The sequence below is a fragment of the Cygnus atratus genome, chromosome 10 (assembly GCF_013377495.2).
Source record: "Cygnus atratus isolate AKBS03 ecotype Queensland, Australia chromosome 10, CAtr_DNAZoo_HiC_assembly, whole genome shotgun sequence".
Lineage (NCBI taxonomy): Eukaryota > Metazoa > Chordata > Aves > Anseriformes > Anatidae > Cygnus > Cygnus atratus.
In genome coordinates, this window is record NC_066371.1 from 13,490,455 (window position 1) to 13,513,865 (window position 23,411).

Below are 23,411 nucleotides of genomic sequence, written 5' to 3' on the forward strand. Positions count from 1 at the left end.
TTCATTTCTCCCTCATGAGACAAGTACACAGAATTACTATCTTACCTGGGATAAGGCCCAAAGAGCTGGGTTCTACTCCAGGCAGCATGAAGCAAAGACAAGGAAATTACAGAATTGACAGGAAAAGGAAAATTATCCTCACATTGCCATACAAAACATGTAAAAGATAGCAATGTTCATGGCAACAGTTGATTCCCACATTATTATCTGTAGCCTAAATACTACTAACAGCAATCACAAGTTGGAAGGGAGTCTAAACCTAATGCAAATTCCTCTTCGTACATCCTCACATTAATTTTGGTCTCTAATCAGCAACCAACTAACCTTGCATCACAATTTATTAAACTGTAAATAAATGAAAGCGATATTTTTCTGATCAGCAAGCTAAACAATACAGGCAGCACATCACTGAGATGACTGAGAAGAAAGAGAAAAGGCTAGAGTAAGAACACTGAAAATCACATTAAAAAATGAGAAAAGAAAGCAAATTTACATGCTAGTTTCCTGAAACTGATCTCTGGTCAAAGAACTTGCCACTTACATACTGACAAAGAAATACTGTTAGGTGTCTTACATGTCCTCACAACAGGCAAACTCTTTTATACTGAAATAATTTCCAACCAAACTCTTTTATACTGAAATAATTTCCAACCATGGGACCCAATTCACACTTCACCAGTACAGCTGAGACAACAGAAGTCAGGGCCAACTGTTTATTTCACGGTGCATTTATTAAGTTTGTGAGAAAAGAGATGAGATTTTCCAATTCTGTGGAATTGTTTCCTCAAAGCTGACAGCATTCTCAGAAAAGACAGTACAAGTACAAACTAAAAAGTTGCTGGACTTCAAGTTCAAGGTTATTTTTCTTGGCTACACATGCAGTCATTATCATCTACAAATAAGTGAAACTATGATCCCTGAATTCTTAACGTTTCAGCTATCAAGTACCTTCTTCTGGAGCTAATGAAAAGTTGAACATTCTTCTTGCCAGGTGAATAAAAATAAAAAGATATTTTCTTTCTTTTAAAAAAAAACCACAAACAAACATGAAATATATTTATCTGTAGACACGAAGTGCCAGACTGCTCAAGGCTGAATATGCAGAAGTCAAAACAGAATAAATTTACATGCTTTCTAAGGATGAGCATACAGGATGGGCTGGCTTATTTATCTTGACAATGAATGAATGTGTAAATGTAAACTGAGAAATACAAAGGTTTATGCCTTAAACTGCCTCCATACAATTGGGGGCCACATAAAATTGTCTGGAAGATAGAATCATAGAATTATCTAGGTTGGAAAAGGCCTTCAAGATCACCAAGTCCAACCGTCAACCTGGCCTGCAAAACCCCATCACTAAACTATGTCCCTGGTGCCACATTCACATCTCCTAAATACCTCCTGGGATGGGGACTCCACCGCTGCCCCAGGCAGCCTGTTCCAGTGCTTGATCACCCTCTCTGTGAAGATATTCTCCCTAATATCCGATCTAAATCTCCCCTGGTGCAATTTGAGACCATTTCCTCACATTCTACCAGTTGTTTACTTGAGAAAAGAGACCAGCACCTTCCTTGCTGCTCCTTTCAGGTAGCTGTTGAGAGCAATGAGGTCTCCCCTCAGCCTTCTTTTCTCAAGACTAAACAATCCCCATTCCCTCAGCTGTTCCTCCTATGTCATTTCCTTGTCCCTCCACCAGCTTCATTGTTCTTCTCTACACATGCTCTAGCAGCTCAATATCCTTCTTATAGTGAGAGGCCCAAAACTGAACACAGTACTCGAGGTGTGGGCTCACCAGTGCTGACTACGGGGAGAACAATCATTTTCCTGGTCCTGCTGGCCACACTATTTCTGATGCAGGTTCCTTTCTTGAATGACAAGGACTTAAGTACTTTTCTGGTCCCCACTGCAGTGGTACTAGTGTGCCTCATGTATTTATTTCTCATGTATTTATTCTCATAACACTCCACGAATCTCCTAGACTGTTTCCACTCTTAAGTTTATCCTTATGAGTACTGCGTATTTGGTGTGAAAGGGAGTGTAAACACTGTCCTGACTGACTCCAGAGGAATAAACTTACAACTGTTGAATCAACTCAATGACCTTCAAAAATTGTAAGCAGCAAAGGAAAACGTTGAGGAAAACCTCTTGCTCTAACAAGGTCTGACTTGCTAGACTTTCTCTAAATCGTTCCGAGGCCCTGATTTCACGTATTGCTAAGGTAAAAAAAAAGAAAGGCACCGGTTCCTTTAGCAGATCAATTTTTTATAGGAGGACATTAATGACTTACCTATGGAGCCTTATATTAGATTTCACAGAACAAAAACAAGGAAAAATTTAATTTTTATATTCTTTTCAGAATCAGAGTGACACATTTCTGTTTTCCTGACAGCCATGTCATAAAAACCTGCCAGAAAACCTTCTACTGCTTTCTCTGAAGATCAGCCCTGAAGCTGCTACTGCAGCACAGGTCACTACTTAGACTCCTTTAGTGACCCCACAGAATGCAGAGCAAGCAGAAATTAGCATAGCTTACAGTAGGCTGAAGAGTTCTCTGTAGTTCTCGTCACCTTTTCCTTCAGATACCAGGCTGTCCAGCTTATCAATCAACTCAGCTTCCACCTGGATGAAGAAGTGACTGGTTACAAATTAGCTGTTCATGCAGAAGACAAGAGTACCAAACACAAGGAGGACTGAAAGAATATTGTCCTGCAGGCTGCCCCACCTTCTTTGTGTGAGTGATTTATTTCTCTGTATCTCAGTTAAATGGAAACACTTTTCTTATTTTTTTCAATGAAATAGCAGGACTAAAATTAAATTATCCATTTGCTTATCAGAGTCTAAACGAACATCCCAGGGGAGATAATGTTGATTCTTCACAGCAATTTTTGATATTTATTCTCTCAACAAATAAATCACTCTGAACACACTTTCTGTGAAAAATATATCCTGTACCATAAATTGAATATCCATGCAGAGAAGCCAGTTTATGGCATGATCACCACTAGCCTGCTGTGATGGTTCTGCTGGTAGCTAACTGATTTCCAGCCATCCAGACACAATTGCATTGGAATGTAATTTGTTCATTAAACTCTTTTTTATCAAGCTTCTCTATGCATATATGATGCATTTTCTTTTCACACTTATATAAAGGAACAGAACGGTATCATTATGTTGCCCTTCCCTTAGAAAGGTCATGAATATGCATTCATTTCTCCCCTTGTCTAATACGTCCTATTGTCAAGTTTGAGATCAGATATTCCAATAAAATTGGTTCAAGTGCAGAAACCATTCTATCCAATATTAAAGAAAAAAATTGTGCGCTCTTCAAAGTCTTGTAAAAAACATACTTTCAACACTAATGAAGACAGGTTTCTAAAGGTTGAAATGGCTTGTAGAATTATCACTTGTTTTTATTCAAAGATTAGCATAGTTTGAGTTTCTCAGTTTTTCAGCTGCCAAACTGCAAAGTAAGTAAAGATGAGAAGGAAGAGTAAATCACCCAGTGACACACAAATGGAATTGGCACTCTTGCTAGTGAAATCATTAAAGGGGGACTTGATTTAGTCCATGAATCAGACTGCATTGTTCTCTAGTATTGCTGAAAAATTACCATGTTAAAACAAGCTACTGGAAAAAAAAAGCATGAAAGTGAATTTCCAGGATTTTTGTATTTTCTAACGACCAATTTAGTATTCAAAAAGACAACAGAATTCAAAACTAAAAAAAAAAAAAAACCTGTCTCTTAGTCTGTAAGCTACAACAATTTGACAGAATTCTGCAAAGCATCTGTCCAGCTGTCTAACATTACACTGGACAAAAAATTAACTTCTTGGTTCCAGCTGCTTATGCTAGTAAGGTTTAATGCATCTTGTACTATTCAACTATACATTTCATTCTCACTAATCTAGATGAACCTTCTATCTTTAGTCTTACAAAATTACGATACATGCTTCAGTGTGAGAATTAGCTCCATGAGTAAATTAAGAAAGATTTTTATGGCTGAAGCTTACAACATATGAACAAGTATAAAAATTATATGATGATTATGAGAAGTTCATCTGTCACGTAGAAAGTATAAATAGATCCAGAAACTAGAAGATGACTGTAGGTACTTCCAACTGTAAATGCCAGAGCAGAAACTGTTCTATTGTTATGCTAATATAGCACCTAAAGCAAAAAGAGTACCGTGATCAAATGCCACCATAATAATAGTAGTAGTAGTAGTAGTAATAATAATAATAGCAGTCAAAGGAGTTGAAGCAAGGAGGGAAAAAACCATAAGCCCTTGGTAATACTCTTCCACACAGCCTTTGATATACCAGGTTATGGGAAAGGTTTGTTATTCTCCTGGAATGATTAGAACTGACATTTAATGTGGTTAATAATCACATGAATTATGGTAATTTAAACAAAAGGTTCAATCATTAAGTATTTCTGGAAATGGTTTGTGTTGTTTAACTGTACACTAGCATTGCCTCCTTCAGCGTACCTATCTGTAGATACTTGCCCTCACTATTGTCCCAAACACAATGACAATGAAGCAATGTCCTCTAAGGATCCATTCCAAACCTACACTTTGTTATTACTACTTTGAACTTTTAGGATCTGTTTTATGCAGTGGAAAATTCAAGCAATTCTCTGACCATGACTGAGCAACAAAATGAGGACTCCTCTGCCTGTTCTGCAATCATAGCTCACGGCAGGTGGGAACTACAGAACTGTTGTTGGACATAAGCATTCAGGAGAGATGCTGCAATTTCTCCAAGAATATACAAGTCACAAAGCCTGTTTCAAAGCATGGCATAATTATTTAGTTATACAATACTGCCTTCTGGCTAGAAATTTGCCGGAGAAGCAAAGACCACTATTTTCACAAATACTGGCTAAATCTTGAAGTCTCCATTTTTGGTTCCCAGTCTTACCCACTTAGTGACTGACTAATGATCTACATGGAAACCAATGAGAGCAGTGAGAGCCCAGGACCAAAGAAATTCTTTTCTCTTTCTCATCTCTGATGTGACGAGCACGTTGCTCTTCTATATTTTCACAGGAAACGTAGCCAGCTCTAAAGTGCACTGCCTAAATAATCCCGGGAGTACTGTAATCTTTTGTGAATGATGCTTCAAATTTTCTGGTTTTATATATCTGCATCACATCTTCCTCACCATCAGAAATGGTTCAACAGATGCAAACTCCTTGCTTCCAGCTGGGTATTGCAAGACAGACAGAGCAAGAAAAAGAACACTGCAGATGCCCGGGAAGCTACTTCACCTGTTTGAAGTTGCCATTCTTTCTCTGCTCCCAGTCCATCATGTCATGGAAGATAGGGATCATGATATTTCGGACTTCTGGTTGTGGAACAAGCGTAACACCAAGAAAGGGGCCAATCATTCCCGGAATAAAGTGAATCTTATGTTCACCTGTACAACACAAAGCAATTGTGATTAAATAAAAGCATTTGTTATCTGTCACTGAGAAGGAAGGGAGCCTCTGCAATAATGACAATAATAGGCCCAATGCAAAGTAATAGGCATGAAGAAAGCAAGTACATTCTTTTCCTAAAAGGACTGAAACAACAGCTTGCTTTACACCATTTCCTGCAGTCTGCATTTTTAATTTCAATGCCAAAGCCTTCAGCAAAAACTGTCATTGCATTTCATTTGTAATGGAATTCAAACCATTGAAGACAAACAAACTAAAACATACTAACCAGGGGGAAAAAAGGACAGATACTTTTAATTTATGAAAGTATTGGAAAGGGTTGGTGAGAACAACTATGTTTAGTAGAACATACCTAGATTTTAAATAACTAGAGAGCTCTTTGTCCTCAGTGCTATAGAAGTCACAATTTCATTGCTGACCTTGACTTAGGACAAAATAGCATTGATTCTCAGCAACAGCAACTCAAGGCATTTACTAACAACCTCTTCTGTGGCCTGCTTACTTTGCAGCTGCAGAGAATAAATTGGAATAGCTATATTCGGAACAAGGCTCAGTAATAAATACCTTTATCTGTATATGTATATAATCGACTTCTTTCTTCATATTTAAAGTTTTCTAACATATTTTTCCAGTTATTTGATTTCTGTTATATTAGAGAGCTTTCTATTCCCCACACAGATACTTCAAGACTGTGATTGAGTCTGCCTGTACCATCTTAGCTGTGCGAGACAACTCAGGCTTATTTAGTCTTTTTGATTAAGGTTTTTTTCTTTTTTACTTCTGTAGTCATCTTCCTAATTGTCTTCTGAACTCTGTTGAACTTGTCTTTGGTTTTTATAAGCTGCAGGGCCAGACTAACTGTTCTAAAATCAAGTGCACCTATGAAAAAACTGCAGCAGTAATATAGTCCTCCTTCTCTTACTTAAGATTCTTATATATTTTCTCAAAGATCATGTTACTGTTTTTACTCATGGCATTTTACAGGTAGTTCCCATTCAGCTGATTATCAGCACGATACATTTGTAGTTTCTTTTCTTGAATAGCAGTCCTACATACGTTTCTACATATAAAAAGTTTGTATTTGGCTTTTTGAATATATTACTTGCTTGCAGCCGCATTATCAAGTTACTCAATTTCATTTGCATCATTCCTTTGCTCTTTTAATGATTTAACTGTTCTCAGAACCTTGCATAATCTGTGATTGCTATCAACATTTTTTTTTATTTTCCTCTAGCATACTATATGCTTCCTTTGTCCTCAAATGTTTCCATAGGTATTCATTTTTGATCCCTGACCGAGACAGGATACTGGCCTAGCTGGACTTGCTCTCATCTAGTACAGAAGTTATTTGGCTGTTTTATTAATAAAATCCTGAGCTACCTAAACCCAAGACTGCTGCAGAACACTTCTCAAAGCACAAGTCCTAGATGAAAATTCTCCATTTACCTTTTGAGACCAGTAGCAAGATTCCCCATTGTGTAATATGCTTAGTTTCTTTATCAAAATATATAAGAAAAGGTCACATAAATTATAGAAGTTGAAATTTTATGTTCTGTTTTGGGTATTTTTAAGCAGTAATGTAGAATTTGTTACTATATGCATACTAAATGCCTGAAGAAGACAAAAAAGCAGCTTTACTGTATGTCACTTCTGGGCACTATAATCAAACACCTGTAGCTATAATTTTGCATCATAACAACTTTGGCTTTTGAATCATATGCAGATTGATAAAATTAATAATATCTGTGAAAATGTAAATATTTGCTTTACAGCCAGGAAATAGACACAGAAGTCAGAGAGTACCTCCATTTGAAGCAGACTGCGGCACAGTTGAAGGGATTAAAATAAGCTGATTTTATATTTGCAGCTACATAAAAACTGTCATTGACATGCCAAAAAACAAAGCCTACCACTGTCACATTTGAGAAGAAAGCATTCAAATTAGTAGGAACACATTACACAAATGAAGTAGAGACTATGATGCCGCAGAATATTTTTGGTAGAAGAGAAGTGCTTCCTTGTTTTACAACTAAGAGAAATGTAAAGTAATACATGATACTAAAATAAATTAAAAAAATCTAACTGAAATATGGGGTTACTTTGGCTTCGGTTGTTAAGACAGAGAAGGAAGAATCATACCCAGGTTCTGCCACATGCTGAAGAGCTCATATGCCATCATCACTCTCATATCACCATATCTGTAAGAGAGGAGATAGACAACTGCCTAATGGAAAAAACACCAGCAAAGGCGGTGACGTTTAAAAAAGTAAGGAATAAAATAGAATAAGAATAGAATTGGAATAGAAGGAAGGGAGCTACATGGATCATCAAGTCGAACTGCCTGACCACTTCAGGGCTAACCAAAAGTTATAGCGTATTGTTAAGGGCATTATTCAAACGCCTCCAACACTTACAGACAGACGGAATCAACTACCTCTCCAGGAAGCCTGTTCCATTGAATTCACATTTAAATCAACATAAGAATATGAAAAAAATTATCACTGAGCACTGTATTAGGAGATTTATTTATTTCCCAAGCACTTCTACATCCCAAGTTCCATCATAAATCACAGGGACTTATGATAGAAAAAGAAGCCTCAATTTTTCAGGTGGCAGAAAAGACTGGGAAGCCAACAAAAAGTCTTCTTACTTATCTAGAATCTTCTTTCTCTTAGCTGGTGTGGCATTTTCTAGTTGCAGACTTGGCTGATTTATGAACAACACTGCCAGGCTGAAATAGGAGTTCCACACCTGTAACGCAGAAAGGAAGTTTTATAACATTACACTCCAATGAGTAAGTTTTAAACAAGTGTAGGAGGACATACGTTCTTTTGTATGTAGAATCAGACTTTCCTTTTTGTAATACAGATGTAACAATCAATATGCCTCTTGACTCGAGATACTAAACTCTTAAGGACACCAAGGGTTAAAAACTGATAGGAAAAGATATTAAAGAAGGCAATCTAAGGAACCTGCTTTGGCAGGGGGGTTGGACCCGATGATCTTTCGAGGTCCCTTCCAACCCCTTCAATTCTGTGATTCTGTGATTCAATGTCACTAAGCTTTACTCTTAGCACCGAAGCTTAAAAATGACTAAACTTGGCCACTTCACAAAAGTTTAAATTGTTCTCTTTCTCTAGGCTAAGCAGATTTTATCCCTCGAAACAACAACAACAAAACAACAACAACAACAAAAAAAACAAAACACAAAACAGAGATTACATTATATTATGAACGAGAGCTTTATAATATAGTCTGTTTTTTGAAAGAAATGAGGCTTATACATTAAGGCTGTGTGTGCGCATGTGCAAAGAAAGGTACACATCTGGCTGCTTTTCCTTAGCAACACTGAGCTTGTGACCGCTTTCAAGCACATCAGACATAGGGAAAACACTCTAAGATACTGTGTTCCTCCAAGTTTTAAGTCAACAACCAAAGAGAGAGGCCTCTGGGAGAGGAAGATCATGAACGCCCTGACTTCAGGAAAAGCACTGTTTGAGTTCATATTTTATTAGGCCTGACAACAGGCTTCATTACCTCCACTGCTTATGTAGGCATTTGTTTCCTTTACAAAGGCCTCCATTTACTAGGTTTGAGCATTCTGTTCTACTTCCCTCAATCCACAGCAGATTCAAATTCCTCTCGTTCATTGGTTACATCATCTTTCCTCATAGATAATCAAATGAATGCTGCAAGTATAATCGCTAATATAGCTCTTGTGCCTGTGGTACTACTAGTTTAAACATGTTGTAATATTTTCTCAGTATCAATCCTTACTTTAAAATCGAAGTCTGTTTCTGTGAAATTCTTGTGCAGTGCGGAAGACAGGTACTGAACTGTTGTAACTATGATACTGCAGTCAAAAAAAGAAAAAAAGAAAAGAGAAAACATTTGAATCTGGAGTATAAATCATATCACAGTGGTTTGTGGTGATGATTTTACTATACATACAGAGACAGGCATTCTTAGTTTTTACTGCTAGATTTGCATAGAAGTCACTTATTCTCTGTGTTTCAATCAACAGCTTGTATTAAGTAATATAAAATTAAGAATCTTTATCATTATTGTAATTTGGGGGATTTATATAGAAGCTTTTATAATTATATTTTGTATGTATCCTGTATACAAATGACATCTATTTTGTATGGCTGAGCTATATTACCTACAGTGAAATGAAAGAATACACCCATCTTTCTCCTACTTTAACAGAAATATTTTTTCCAAAGAGCAGCAACTCAAAAAGCTTGAACTGTTTTAATTCTTGGCTATATTATGGTCCTTTATCTGGCACATGCTTCAACTCAATATATTTGTGAGTATTTTTCCAATTCTCCCCGCCCCCCCAGGCTCCCTTCACCCCCTTTTTGAAGGTGGCTAAATACACTTCAAGGAAAAGCAATCAAGCCATGTGATAAATTCAGGAATTAATAAATAGCATGTAGGATAAGGCTACAATAGCATTAAAAAATCCAGCATCTCTCTCATTCACATGCAAGCAATACTTTCAGTAACACTGCTAAATATACGTATCTTAGCCTAAGAGTTTATAACAAAATAGTACCAAAGGGAACTAGGTAACTTAGAGCACCTGAGGTAACTACTCTTTTATGTAGATTCTTATTTTCTTACAGAACTTCATTTAATTTGAGAGCTTGAAATACTGAAATCCACTTCCTTGACTTCTCATTAGCTCTGTGAACATGCAGAGCATACAGCTCAGCAGCTGGCCAGCCTGTCTTCCTGTAATGGGAACCCTTCCAGTTCTCAGCCAGTGCTAATTCTACAGCTAGTTTATCTAATGAAACAAGAAACTAGTAAATAATTCAAGCCACCATTTGTTCATCATGCTGCTACCACTCCAAACAGCGTAGTACTTAACTCAACAGAAACAAAATTAGATAAAATTAAGCATTAAAATGGCCAATGACAACATTATTGAGAAATAACTATTTGTAATGTATTTGGTAACCTTGCTGGGGTCTGACCCTCCTTTTCTAACTTCGAGTCCTTCTTCTCTGTAGGTTAAGGAGTGTTGTTTATGGGAAAAGACAGACATTTAAAGTAGTCATTTACAGAGAAAGGGAGACGAGAAGCCTGACTTAATAGCAACTTATTGTGGGTACCTGCTCCCTGCCATGTGTTATGAGATCTGCTGTGCCACTCTTACCCTCAGTGCAGCTACTTCAGCTTTGAGGTTAGACCTATAATTCCTGACACCTGTGCATACTGGTAGAGTATAAGAAACAGAATGATAACAGAAGTCCAAATTTGATATGGATTGTTAAAACAAATGAAGAATTAGGATGAGTACTGCAGAGTTCCTGCCTTGATCACCAAATTTCAGTCAGATCAAACACTGCAGCACAGGTTTAAGTGTCCAGCTGAGGAGAAAAAAATTGGATATAGAATGTTAAAAGTTTATACCTGCTTCTCTACTTACTTGCTGGTGAGCAACCTCATCACCATCCAGTCTCGAGGAAAGACACTCATTTTCATCAGGTTCCGAAATACACAAAAAATCTTCAGGAGGAACTCCTATTGCAAGGGAAAAAAAAAGAAAAGGAAAAAAAGCATTAGCAGCTGAAGATTAATTTGTGTTCCTGATTACAAGCACTTCTTAAGCTAAGAGCGCGCTCCCCTTGAGCTTTGTGTCACCAGGACATTCATCTGAAAATATGATAACAACAAATACTTGGATATTGTTCTATTTTGTTTGCATCTAATATGTACTGACTGGGTTGTAGCTGTCTTTTAAATCTACAGTGAGATGAAAAACTTCCTTATGTGCATTATGTATATGACTTTCCATACCATCATCCAGAGTTCCGGTGTCAATTTGCAGCTATTTTCAAACAGGTTGGAATCACAGCTATTTATTTGGTTTATGCATTCAAATAATGACAGCATCTGTCCAAATTTTTTTGCACTTATGTCACAAATTTGACAAAAAAGCACACACACAAACTCAGTAGAACTCCTACGTGTCCTTTTTAAAATAGCAACACAAAACCTCATTTCTGACAGACAGCAGAAAAGATCTCTCAAACATATTCCACTGAACATTTGCTTTCCAAAAATTCCCCAAACCTGAAAACATTTCTGATTTTTGACTACCTGCACCTCTACATCTATGAAGAACAGTGAGGATGAAAGGTGACTAGTCAGCATTGCAAATTATGATTTGTTGTTTCACTTTTCTTCTACACAAAATTAAGACAGCATAGAAAGTGGTAGTACTAGATTTATTCAAAACTGTTCTACCTTTGTGCCTTAATTCTGATGGGCTGGGGGGAAAATAAGTATCTTGGTGTAACTTAGCCAAGAGCAAAGGATCAGAAGCTCCTTGACTTTTGGCCTCATTTTGGCCTAAATGTAATATAGGTAAGCGAACACAGTGCTTTCCTATTCAAGAAAAAGTACTGGAAGTATTATTACAGCAATATTTAAAGGGATAGGTAATGTATTTTATTAGATCAACTGATAGACCGATAGTTGGAAAAAAGTTGGCGATAATATCTTCAGCTTCTGTCATACTGCTGAACACATCCTTAGATTGTCAGAGATACAACTGTATTCATTCTTATGAGCATAAAGATAAATTTTACTTTAACAACACATTTTTCACTGTTATGAAATACGAACTATAGTTTAGATAGCTTTTAAAAATATTTAATGAGAATGAATATGAGTTAATATACCAAATCATTTTCCTAGAAGCAACTGTCTGAAAGGTATTAATCTCAAGTAACTATCAATCTGAGATGCATTGAACCCTGCAACCTACAGGTGAGAATTCCATCATCCCAAATTTACTTCCCCAATTTATTCAGCCTCCCTGCATGTGCATGAAACACCTAGAAGCCAAAGCCTATTCAGACTTCTCCGTCTCATTTGTTAAGGCAACTTAAGTTCCTGCCACATTACACTCTTCTCATTGTCCCTATTTTATCAAGTGTCATACTAATCAAAAGCATGTTATATAAAATCTTGTCTTTATTTACAAAATTATTTTGCCTCTTTAATAGACTGTTGTCTGAGATACTCCTCTTTCCTATGAAAGCTGAGATAAAAAGTCAGTTTCTGCTGTTTTGAGATGTGCCATTTCAAAATGACGGTGACAAAAAAAAAGCCAACAGAGAGGTCTGTTGGTCCCTTACCAGCCATCGTCTGTTCACGGATAGCCATAATTCAAGTTAATGTTTGCAAATTTAGGAGGGTTCGGCAAGAGAATTAGTAAGATTACTGCTTACCCAAGAAAGATTCCATCTGCTAGAGATATTTGTATCCCAAAAAAGGCTTGAAACACTGCTCTGGCATAAAATGAATTTCAACACTCTTTGTAAGTAAACATTAATGTGTATTTCACATCTGGTAATATACTATAGTACAACTGACTACATTCATGCGATTAAAAAACTTGCTCCTCTATGTTCTACATTGTACAACAATGATAAGCTTCTATGGCTGATAATACCCATCTTTGGTTTTTATTTGCTCTTGTTTATCAAGATAGTTCAGTGTCAATTATTAAATGCTTTTATAACGTAGCAACTATTACCATAAGAAGGAAAGAAAGGTCTATAAAAGTAGAGTGCCAATGAATGGCAACAATTAGCAGAGCAAGTAATGCTGGAGGGATTCCCCTCTTCTCTCTCATCCGGAGTGAAGGACCCTACACACAAGATGTTCTGTTGTACCTTTAGTTCATCCTTGCTTTGGAAGTTGTCCAGTAAGTGCTGGAAATGAGTGTCTGACATCTGACGGAGCAAAGATAAAAGACAGGACACATATTCTCCCTGTTGACAAGATAAGAAATTATTTAGTTCAGACAATCTGAAATTTCATAAATATAAAACTCAACCTAGGGTAAGGTATAAAGGGAGGGGTCTGAAATGGCCCCAATGCCTATGAAAGGAAAGCTGACATGCACAGAAATTAAAAATACTGCATTAACAGTTAATAGTTCTTGAATTACTGTTAATATACAGGAATACACCTTTTACAGGCTCTCCCACAGATGCCATTTTTAAAAGACTTAGCAAGTGTTGTAGTCTAAACAAAAATAATTTGTAATTACTATTACAGACATTAACGAATCTCCCTCCAAGCATGCAGTTTTTGACAGTCACCTTCTCAGTTACTTTATACTCAATATACTATGCTAACAAAGGTGGGACTGTTGCTCATGCAGACATACCAGGAATATTTTAAACTAATTGGCTGATATACTGAAAACAGTATAGCGATAACAGCATGGGATCAGTATGGGCTACGAAAGGTGTCTGGAATCTTGTAAATATTTGGCTGATTAGCGTTCACCAAATTACATGCCGTCATAGCTACAATATTAACAGTATTCCATTAAGATACTCTGAACATAGCTTGGGTAAGCCTACATGAGCTACAATTACATTTCTGGCCTGCAAAGCATATGCACCCTAACCAGTTACCACAGTATCCCAAAATGTTTTCCAAAGATGGGCTCCCCCATTCTACATATCTGAAAGTAAAGCACAGAGAAGTTAAGCAATTTGTCCAAGATAATAAGCGTGGCAGTGGCAAGAAGGTAAGGAGTATGTCTTTTGTCTGCCAATCCTTTGCAAAACATACAAACTACTTTCTAATCAGTATCTAAAAAGATTACACACATCACTGTGCTGTAAAATACACATTCAGGAACAAATATGATGGGTTTTTATAACTGTGACTTTCCCTTCCATTTTTATTTTTTAAAATTGGCTCAAGCACCAACACAGAAGCTTTGACATATGTTGTTCCAATAAACTTCATAGGGATGAACTTGATTGGGAAAAATAGTGTGCTCTTGTATGTGAGGTGGTATGTGATAATGGTAAGTCAAATGGCAGAAGTAAAAGGAAGCTGAGATGTTACTGGACATTTTAAGAACTATGAAATGCCTTGTTCTTTATTAGGATTCTACCATTTATTAGTTCCTTTGAGCTAACATAGAAAGATACCATCTTTTCATTTATGTGAAAAGTGTACCTTAGTGTACACTTGTCCCCCCAGCATCTCTGAGGTTTCAGCCTTTTGATAAAAAAAAAAAAAAAAGCAAGTGTAAAAAAAAAAAGGATGTCCTGGACAACACCATAAGATAATACATAGTGCAAAAGCTGCATTAGAGACTCTCCTAAGCAAAAGTAGACCAGAATAGGATAGTATAGAAAGGGTAACGAATACAGAAGATGAAAGCAGATCAGTAATTTTGTTCCTTTTCTCTTGTTGCACTAAGGAAAAAATTTCCTCCCATAGGCTTAAGCTGACAGCCTAGACGAAGTGGTGGCTTTTCCCTCTTCTCCCACCAAGCTCAACAGCTCACTTGACTTAGGTTCTGCTAATTTCTTTTTCAAAAGCACGTTGTGTTTCATTTGCATGAAATAATCAGTGAACCTGAACAGAAGATCTCCAGGGTGTTAAGGGACTTGTCCATTGGAAATTGTGGTGTTCTCAGACTTAGGAATCAGAGCCTGATGCTCATATTGCCCTTGGCAATTCCTATTTAGGGGAAGCTGCCACCCTAGGCAGCTACCCAGTTAGCATGTCTCAAGTTCTAAACACTAATTCTTAATCACGGCTGCAAAGGCAAACAAGAAAATAACCTGGAAATCCACAAAAGCTTCTTTTAGCCCTACTGTTTCCTGCAGACCTCACTACCACACAGAGGAAGGAATGGATCTGTGGCTTATTAAGGAAAAGAGACAAAGCCCTGGGCATTCATGCAGGAGAGATGATAATGAGGTGCAGGTGGTGGTGAGGGACTGAACCAAAGGTTAAAGAAGCAGGAAATAGAAACTGATTGTTAGTTACTAACAGTGATTTCTGCTGTGCACTGCGGGCAACGCTGCCCTCTTACCGCCTCCTGAGACTGCGATTTACTCATGATTGTAAGCAGAGTTTGTAAAAGCACATCCAGGAGGCTTTCCACCATCATCTCAACCTCCTCCACGACATCTCCCTCCTACAGTAAGTGGTGAGCAAACAGACAGTTAGAAACTGGAGAGAATGGCATTGGCAGAGAATTCTGTTCAGTCAGCCATATCACAATCACTTATTTTGGTAGAAGCCTCTATAATGGAGGTTCAAAGAAGTACAATCAAATTCATCACGGATACCAGATACTGTTATGATGCCAGTGTGTGTTACCTCCTCCCTCTCTGATAGAAACATTCAGGGTCACAGCCGTAAGGTAAAACTATAATCAAAGGCCTGCATACACTCTAGAATAAAATGGGATCAAAATATGTTCAATAGCCTTTATTCTATGGCAGCATTAACATAGCTTATTACCATGGTACCTTTCATTTCATTCCCTTCACACAAAGCCTTAATTTGTTATTAAGAAAGCTCGTTGGTATGATTTATAGTTAGCATTATGAGCTTCCTCCTTTAGAGTCAGGTGGGGAAACTTCACCACCCTGTTTGTGAGCATCGTTTTAAATGATCAAGTTACCATTTGGATCAGAGTTTTACGATCATCAAAGCTGGGTATTTAAACTCAGCAGCAATTTCTAATTTGTATGTGTGATTTCATTGATTGGATAATTTCAGAGTATTTATTTAACATGAATCATAAAGTGCTAGTTACTGTCTCTTGCAGAACTACCAGTCCCAGAGCTGTGTAGGATTCTGAACTCCATTGACATCTAAGTTCTGGGCTTGGATGAAGAAAATTAAACAGTGTCAAACCTGGTATATGCATATCCTTTTTCCCCTCCTAACAGCAAGAACACTGTGTAACCAGAATGCTCTGAGTCACACATACAAAAGCAGACCCTCATTTCAGATGTTCTCCTGCTGACAGAAAATTAGCAGAATTTCATTTTTAAAAGGATCTTTGAAAAACCTGTATTAACCTATAGAAATCCCTCAGCCGTCATTTTACTGAGTCAGTGATGGAATTAAAAAGTGAAGCAGAAGATTACCAAAGAGCTGGTCTTGATTATGGAGAAAATACTACTGAGAATCCCAGAGCAGATGAGTAGCTCCTTCTGCTGTCGTAGGTGAAGGTGAATGTGGTGAAGAACCACAGGTAGCAGGATACGCCGGGACTCTGAAAGAAGGAAAATAATATCACAGTTCTTCTGAAAGAAACTTGAATTTCAACCATCCCCATCAGCAGCCTTTTGGTATCCAAATTAGCCTATTGATAAACAGCATATTTGATTAATTGGTGCAAATTCTACTATCGCAGCACAACACACTTCCAAGAACTACACATAATGAATTAACGGTACTTCTAGTTTCAGAAGTTCATAAATGAAGTATACATGATGTTTTCAATATTGATTCAGCTTGGAAATAACAGTTGTGAACTGATACTTGCTGATGTTGATTTCATTTTCAGCTCTGTTGTCACAGCTAATAGGGCTCCTCCAATATATGCCTCTTGGAAACTGGCTAATTCTTCTTATTTAGCTGGCTTACAAACCTTAACCTTATTAAAGGAGGAAGAGCAGGGAGCAGCTCCAGAAGACAGTAGCCAAAACAGGAAAAAAGGAGGAAAAAGAGTGGGACGTCAGGAAGCTGACTGATAGGAGAGATGGAAGGAAAACAAGTCATCACCATACAGGAGACAAGAAAAAGAGAATATATCTGCTTTTAATTACACAGCCAGAAGAGTAGGCAGGGTTGGCAGGCAAAAGACGACTTTGGCAACTACATTCATTTTCCTAGGGGCAAATAACACGTGAGAGATTGTTGACCTGGGAATTGAGTACAGAGTGCACTAACTTCTGTTCCTCACTACAGGGAAGATAAACCCTATGGTACTTTTTACCTTCCTCTGTTATCTTCATAACTTCTTTTGTTTGGACCTTTACATATGAAATAGACTCCGTCTTTAACCCTTATTCATTCAATGCATCTTAAACAATTACTAATATGTAGAGCTATACAAGTATTGTCATGTAAAGATTAAATATATTTTTTTTAAACAAACGTGTTGAGTTTCTGATGCAATTGTCTCCCTGTTTCTTTCTCAGACAATAAGCTTGCTGGAAAGTAGGTTAATCCTCCTATCCATGTCTTTGAAACTACAGTAATAAGCAATACAAAAGTAATATAAAGTATCAAGTGAGATTTGGCAGTTTTAATAATTGCCTTGATTTGTTAACATAATTTTATCAGCCTTTAGTAGCTACAATTTATCCATGATGAATTTATTAACATTTTCTAACATAGGGAAACTTACATATAATTCACTGTGTGTGTGCTGTAACAACAATGCCACCTAGATAGATAATTACCAAGATTATTTATTTAAGCTTGCAATAAAGCAACTGCAAAATAAATGTAATGTGTACTTATTCTTAGTTAACAGCAAAACTTAGACTCATACCACAGTCTTACCTGAGAAAGAGAACAGGCGGCTGTCAACAGTGCGCGCAATGGATTGTAGCTTAACAACATCCATTGATTGCCCAATGTGCACTGTACTGGGCATGCTGCCCAGAGTACCCCTCACAAACTCTGCTACTTCCTGCACAGTGAACATCTGCAACAGCTCATCAAAGATAGCGGGGAAGGAGTTCAGCAAAGCAGCCTGTAAAAACCAAATGAAGAATGTGAAAACTTTGAATTCTGTAACTGCAACTAAAGGCAGTGAAATAGAAACAACAGTAAAACTGAATTAAGGGTCTGGAAAAAGCTCCTACATAGTGCACTATGGCTAGCATTAATGTTTTGCAATACCTAAAGTTTGTAGTGACCAAATCACAAGATGCCTACAAAAATCAAGCACTGTTGCAATACTAAGTCATATATATGGTAAGTTGAGCACAGTTTCTGTAGACCTGCAAAAGGCTGTATTTTAGGACATGGTTTATAAAACAGAAAAAATAAGGTACAGAAGGACAGAAAATAGCCCGTTTGCATCAATTTACTTTTTTCAATAACTGTAAAAATGGCTTCTGATTATAGAATTCAGTACTGATTTTTTTGTACTGAGGAACTGCATAAGAGAGTTAGAACTCTAAAAAATATTCCCAATAACATGTTGACAGACCCTTAACCATAGCATAATTGTCATGTGATATTACATCACAATCCCCTGCAATAACATGTTGACAGACCCTTAACCATAGCATAATTGTCATGTGATATTACATCACAATCCCCTACAACAGGGATAGGGTGCAATTTCATGTGAAAGAAGCATCACATCATGCAAGTAAGTGTGCACGTGACTCTTGCAATAGTGGATATTTCCAGTAACCTGGAGCTATCCAGTAAGCTGGAGTGCAGAAACAATATCACCACAACACAAATCAAACTCTTCATCTTTTGTTTCACACTTCAATTAATTTCTTCATAACTATAAAATTCCATGCATCTCCTATTCTCAAGTTCCACGGACTTGGTGTCATACCTAACAACTGCCACTCACCTCCAAAGCTTTAAAATTCTTCTCTTCCTTTACATCCTACCCAAGCTCTATCCCTATCTTCTTCCTTACAACTACTGAAACTCCCTGATGGTTGCTTTCTTGAACTGTTATACTGTTTTTTACAAAATCATAGAATTATCTAGGTTGGAGAAGACCTTCAAGATCACCAAGTCCAACCACCAACCTGACCTACTGAGTCCCATCACTAAACCATGTCCCTTAGTGCCATGTCTACATGTCTCCTAAATACCTCCAGGGATGGGGACTCCACCACTGCCCTGTGCAGCCCATTCCAGTGCTTGATCACCCTCTCTGTAAAAAAATTCCTCCTAAACAGAGCATTTTGATTCAGCATTCTTACTTTCACCTATCTCAGCCACAGTGTCACCACTGGGCATGCTTCTCACCTTTTTCCCCTCACTTGTCTGAAGCTGTCCATACAAACCACACTGCCTTCCTGTAGAAGTTCACATTTAGTCAAATTGGTTGCTGATTTCTGTTTAGCTTAGCCCTACCCAAGACCTACCATTTTGCTTCTGTGAGGAAAAAGTGATCTTGCGGAACAGATTTGTTTTCTCACTCCATAAACATTACTGTACATTTCCCATGCTGGTTGTAACACTTGGAATGCCTCTCCTGATCCCATACAATATATGGCTTCCTTCTTTGCCAAGTCTTTCCTCTAAGTATCTTTTCCTTCAAACAACTGTGATACCTATTTAATAGTCTTTCAGCAAAATATAAGTTATTTTTATAACTAACTTAGCAAACACTGAAGAGCTCATTAAATTATTCTGAATATAAATTTACCTCTTTCTTCTTCGTGCTTGTTATCTCTCTCAACATCTTGTCTTGTTACAATCAATTCAGATTACACAAAAACCCACATAGCCTCCTGGGTGTTGTCACCTATTTGTTGCTACATACATACAATGTACTAACAAAATAAACAAATATGAATCATTTAAATAGTTCATGGTACTATTGGAAGGCTATAACAGCTGCAAATCCATTCATCATCTTTATCTTTGAGATAATGCAAGTGAAATTACAATACTGGCCCAACAAATCCTCACGGTTTTCCTAAACTTATTTCTATTACTATGAGGCAGGAGGATTTCTATGGTGATTTAGGACATCCAGTAGCAATCTAAGGATATGCATGGGAACTTTTCAGGAAGCTCTGGAGCCATCTTGAGGTACAGTTATATTGTTTTATCAGTTCCTTGAAAGGTCTTTTTCTGTACAACACCCGAAAATATTCTGGAGCATTACTCTTGTCAAACTAATTGCCTGGAAGTAAGGACATAAACAGTTTTCATCTCATTGCTGAGAAGAACTGTACCAACATCTTTTTAATAGACTGGATAAGAGGACAAGTGCGAAGAAAATTATGTTTACTAAGGCCTCAAGCATTTCTGTAGATATTTAAGAGTTGTCCAGCTTTCTGGAACTAGTACACAATTTCCTTGGTCTGCCTGAACAATTTGATTTATGTAATCAGTACTCTATTTTCAAAGTGCTGATGCCCTAAGTTGTTCCATTAATGACAGAAACATTCCACATTTCCTGGTTTTAAAGTACCAGCCACTTAAACATTAAATTCCAGTTTATATGGAGGAAAAGATGGATTGGGGTAGGGGAAAAGGATTCACTGGGAACATCCATGATGAAATACTTGTGCAGTTTTGGGGATCATTACTTACAGAATTAAATGACGGCCTTGAAGTACCACCACATTTTTGTGGGGCACATGTCCCAGCTCCGCTCACCTGACCTCCAGGCTGAGAGGCCTATGGGGCAATTGGGATCAAGGGGCAAGATAGTGGCACGGGGGAAACAAAACAGTAAACTTTTCAAAGGTTAAACAAGGACAGGCTTCCCAAATTACAAGTCTAGAGCAAAGACAGCAAGAAAGACCACAGTGAAAGAAAAAAAAAAGACAGAAAAAGGGAAAATAACCCCTTCCTCAAATCTAGTCTCTCTCTGTACCGGTGATCACCAGAAATAAAAACCAAACAAACCCTAAACATCCTGCATTCACAAAATGCTGTTCCCACTCACTGTCACTTTGCTTGAAAGAATCTGTGCTCTGACTTCTCATGTTTTTGTCATTTTATTATACCAGCTAATGGGTGATTAAATAAAAGATTAGAGAAGCTCTTCTCAAATCTTTCAGAGCACCTTCTTAAGAAAGAGATCACACTGCTGGCAGCTTCCCTAACCCCTGGAGTTGTTCTGTTTTGTTGTGACATTCACAGTAACTGCTGCTTTGCCAAATTACAGTAGGTGTTCAAAATGTCTGTAAATAGTAAATTAGTAATTACAAATCACCTTCATATTAACAGGATGTTCTAGGTGGTCCATCTTTGAGATTCTCTGAGCTGAGGCATACACATAATATTTGATATTACTATTAAAATTTTGAACACAGGAGTATGTAATTTAGTACAGTGATCTTTCAAATATGAATCAAAACACTGCAACATTCTTACTCACTTTGAGTAGTACCTGAAGGGCACATGATGTCTCAGTGAAGGCATCTGGGCCATATTCAAAATAACGTATTAGATGTGAGCATAGGTATCACAATATGCTTGCAGTCAGACTGCATATCATTCTAACTAATTTTAGACTGCTGGAATTAAGTTCTTCTGACTGTGAGCACATCAGCTGAACTTCTCTACAGCGATGTCTCTACAACCTTGATTACTGACTTGACCTACCACAATTAAAGATTTAAAATTTCTTTACGATAACTCTAAGACATACAAGAGACTTGGCAATACAGTTTACTTTTGTGAGGAGCAGAAACTGTATTCCTGCGTGACTACTCATTTTTCTCTTGAGACTCCGCAGTTCAGTTCACCTGGATCTGAAGTGGTGCTCTCTTATAAGACTGACTATGTTGTTTTTCAATATCATCAGCTTGTTAAAGGAAGAAAACACTACTAACCTGCACTTAACTGGCACATGCCCATATACTACCTGTGCAGAAAATAGCTGTCTTCTGGTTTGCCAGTTAAAGTACAGAAAATAGCAAACCTGTGTGAAGATGAGAGTCTCAGAGCTCCTGCTGTCCAAGCTGAGCACAAATCTGATGGACTGGAAAAGCTCCTGGATGCTGGTGCGGAACTGTTCCTCCTCCATTCCGCAAGTAGCTCTGGAGTAAAGGATCCGAGATTGGACAATGAACTTGAAAAGATATTCCAAGGCCTTAGGGAGCAGGAAAGGAAGGAAATTAAGATAGAGAGAAAGAAAAATAAAGGAACTTTAAAGAGAACCAGGAAAGATTTTAGGTGCATAATTAATAACAAAATTCTTCAGCTTTAGAAAAGAGAAAGAAAAACAGGTTTTGTAAGTTACATAATTCAATTAAGGAAGAGCTACTCATAGGCAAGCATTCCTTCCCAACCTATAACCTTTGCTACTGGTGTGTTCCACTAGCAAAAAATAACAAGTATGTATTTAATTCAAGTAGATAAATTCAATTTACATAATCTGAGAAAAATCTTGGTAAAGATACGAGATTTATAGTTTTCTCATGATGTGGCATGACAACTGTGTCTGAAGAACCTATTTGCCTGTTTTCATTCAAATTTTATCTTTAATTACTTGAGTTTGCTAATCTGGATTAAGGTAAGTGGACTGTCAGTGAAATGGAAGAAGTGTTACCCGGAAAAAGAAGTATCTACTTTTCAGTATTAACCCAACAGCAAGGTCTGCCTTTACTTCTGGCAGCTACAGGTACAAATAGAAGTAAATATAGATGCAGAAATAAAAGACAAGGGTGACATGTGAAGTTCTCTGGCAGCCCACAAAAATAGCGAGCAGCAGTTGTGCTACAGTAAGTGGGTATCCCTTTAATTGCAGCTGGAATAAGTTAAGGAGTCTTTCTTTTATCGTCACACATGAAACTTGGAGAGCACACAGTAGAGGGAGAATCATCTGCACAGAAGATGGCATTTAACACTGTTATACATGTGACAGACACTGCAGTCTAAAGGGCTGGCAAAGTGCATCTGTAGTAGAAAAAAATTTGCTCTATGACTTGTCTCGATTAAGTCTGAATTTACAACCTAAACATCTTCAACTAAAATTTTTTAATTGGCATTATTTAGTACTCCATTTATTTGGCAGCCACGTCAAGTAAGAAAGAGATCTTTTTCGATGCAGCCTTTAACAAGCTTGCCAATCTATCAAAAGTCCTCAGAGATGCTATGATGGCATATTTAATATTCCACACAGGAAGAATGCCTTTTTCATCATTTGGTGCACACAAGTGTCAACACTGAAATGTATTAAACATCAGTGACAGTTAGACTTCACTCCTTTCCTTAGTGCTCAATGTAATATACCATTAAGAGAGCATTAAGACATGATATATAGGCTGATATCCTTATGATATCACGTGCTTAGGATGATAGCACAGGAAACAAACAGGCTGGAGTTCCAGTAATCAGAGTTTATGCAGAAACATTAGTACTATTACACTGTATTGACTAAAAAGTATTCTTGTCTGCATTTTTGTTCAAAGCTGAAAGTAATTCTAACAACAAAGTTT

General features: G+C 37.3%; 1 protein-coding gene across 1 annotated transcript in view; it reads right to left on the minus strand.

Moving 5' to 3' along the window:
• DOCK3 (dedicator of cytokinesis 3) overlaps positions 1–23,411 on the minus strand; it is a 216,138-nt gene that overhangs the window by 36,131 nt on the left and 156,596 nt on the right. The window contains exons 23-34 of the mRNA XM_035547066.2: positions 21,893–22,063; positions 17,812–18,004; positions 16,386–16,513; positions 15,275–15,421; positions 13,140–13,238; positions 10,883–10,977; positions 9,220–9,295; positions 8,093–8,193; positions 7,582–7,640; positions 5,272–5,420; positions 2,534–2,619; positions 46–72 (exon numbers count right to left, since the gene is read on the minus strand). Coding sequence (XP_035402959.1) covers positions 46–72; positions 2,534–2,619; positions 5,272–5,420; positions 7,582–7,640; positions 8,093–8,193; positions 9,220–9,295; positions 10,883–10,977; positions 13,140–13,238; positions 15,275–15,421; positions 16,386–16,513; positions 17,812–18,004; positions 21,893–22,063 — 1,331 coding nt within the window. The remainder of the gene's footprint in view (positions 1–45; positions 73–2,533; positions 2,620–5,271; positions 5,421–7,581; positions 7,641–8,092; positions 8,194–9,219; positions 9,296–10,882; positions 10,978–13,139; positions 13,239–15,274; positions 15,422–16,385; positions 16,514–17,811; positions 18,005–21,892; positions 22,064–23,411) is intronic.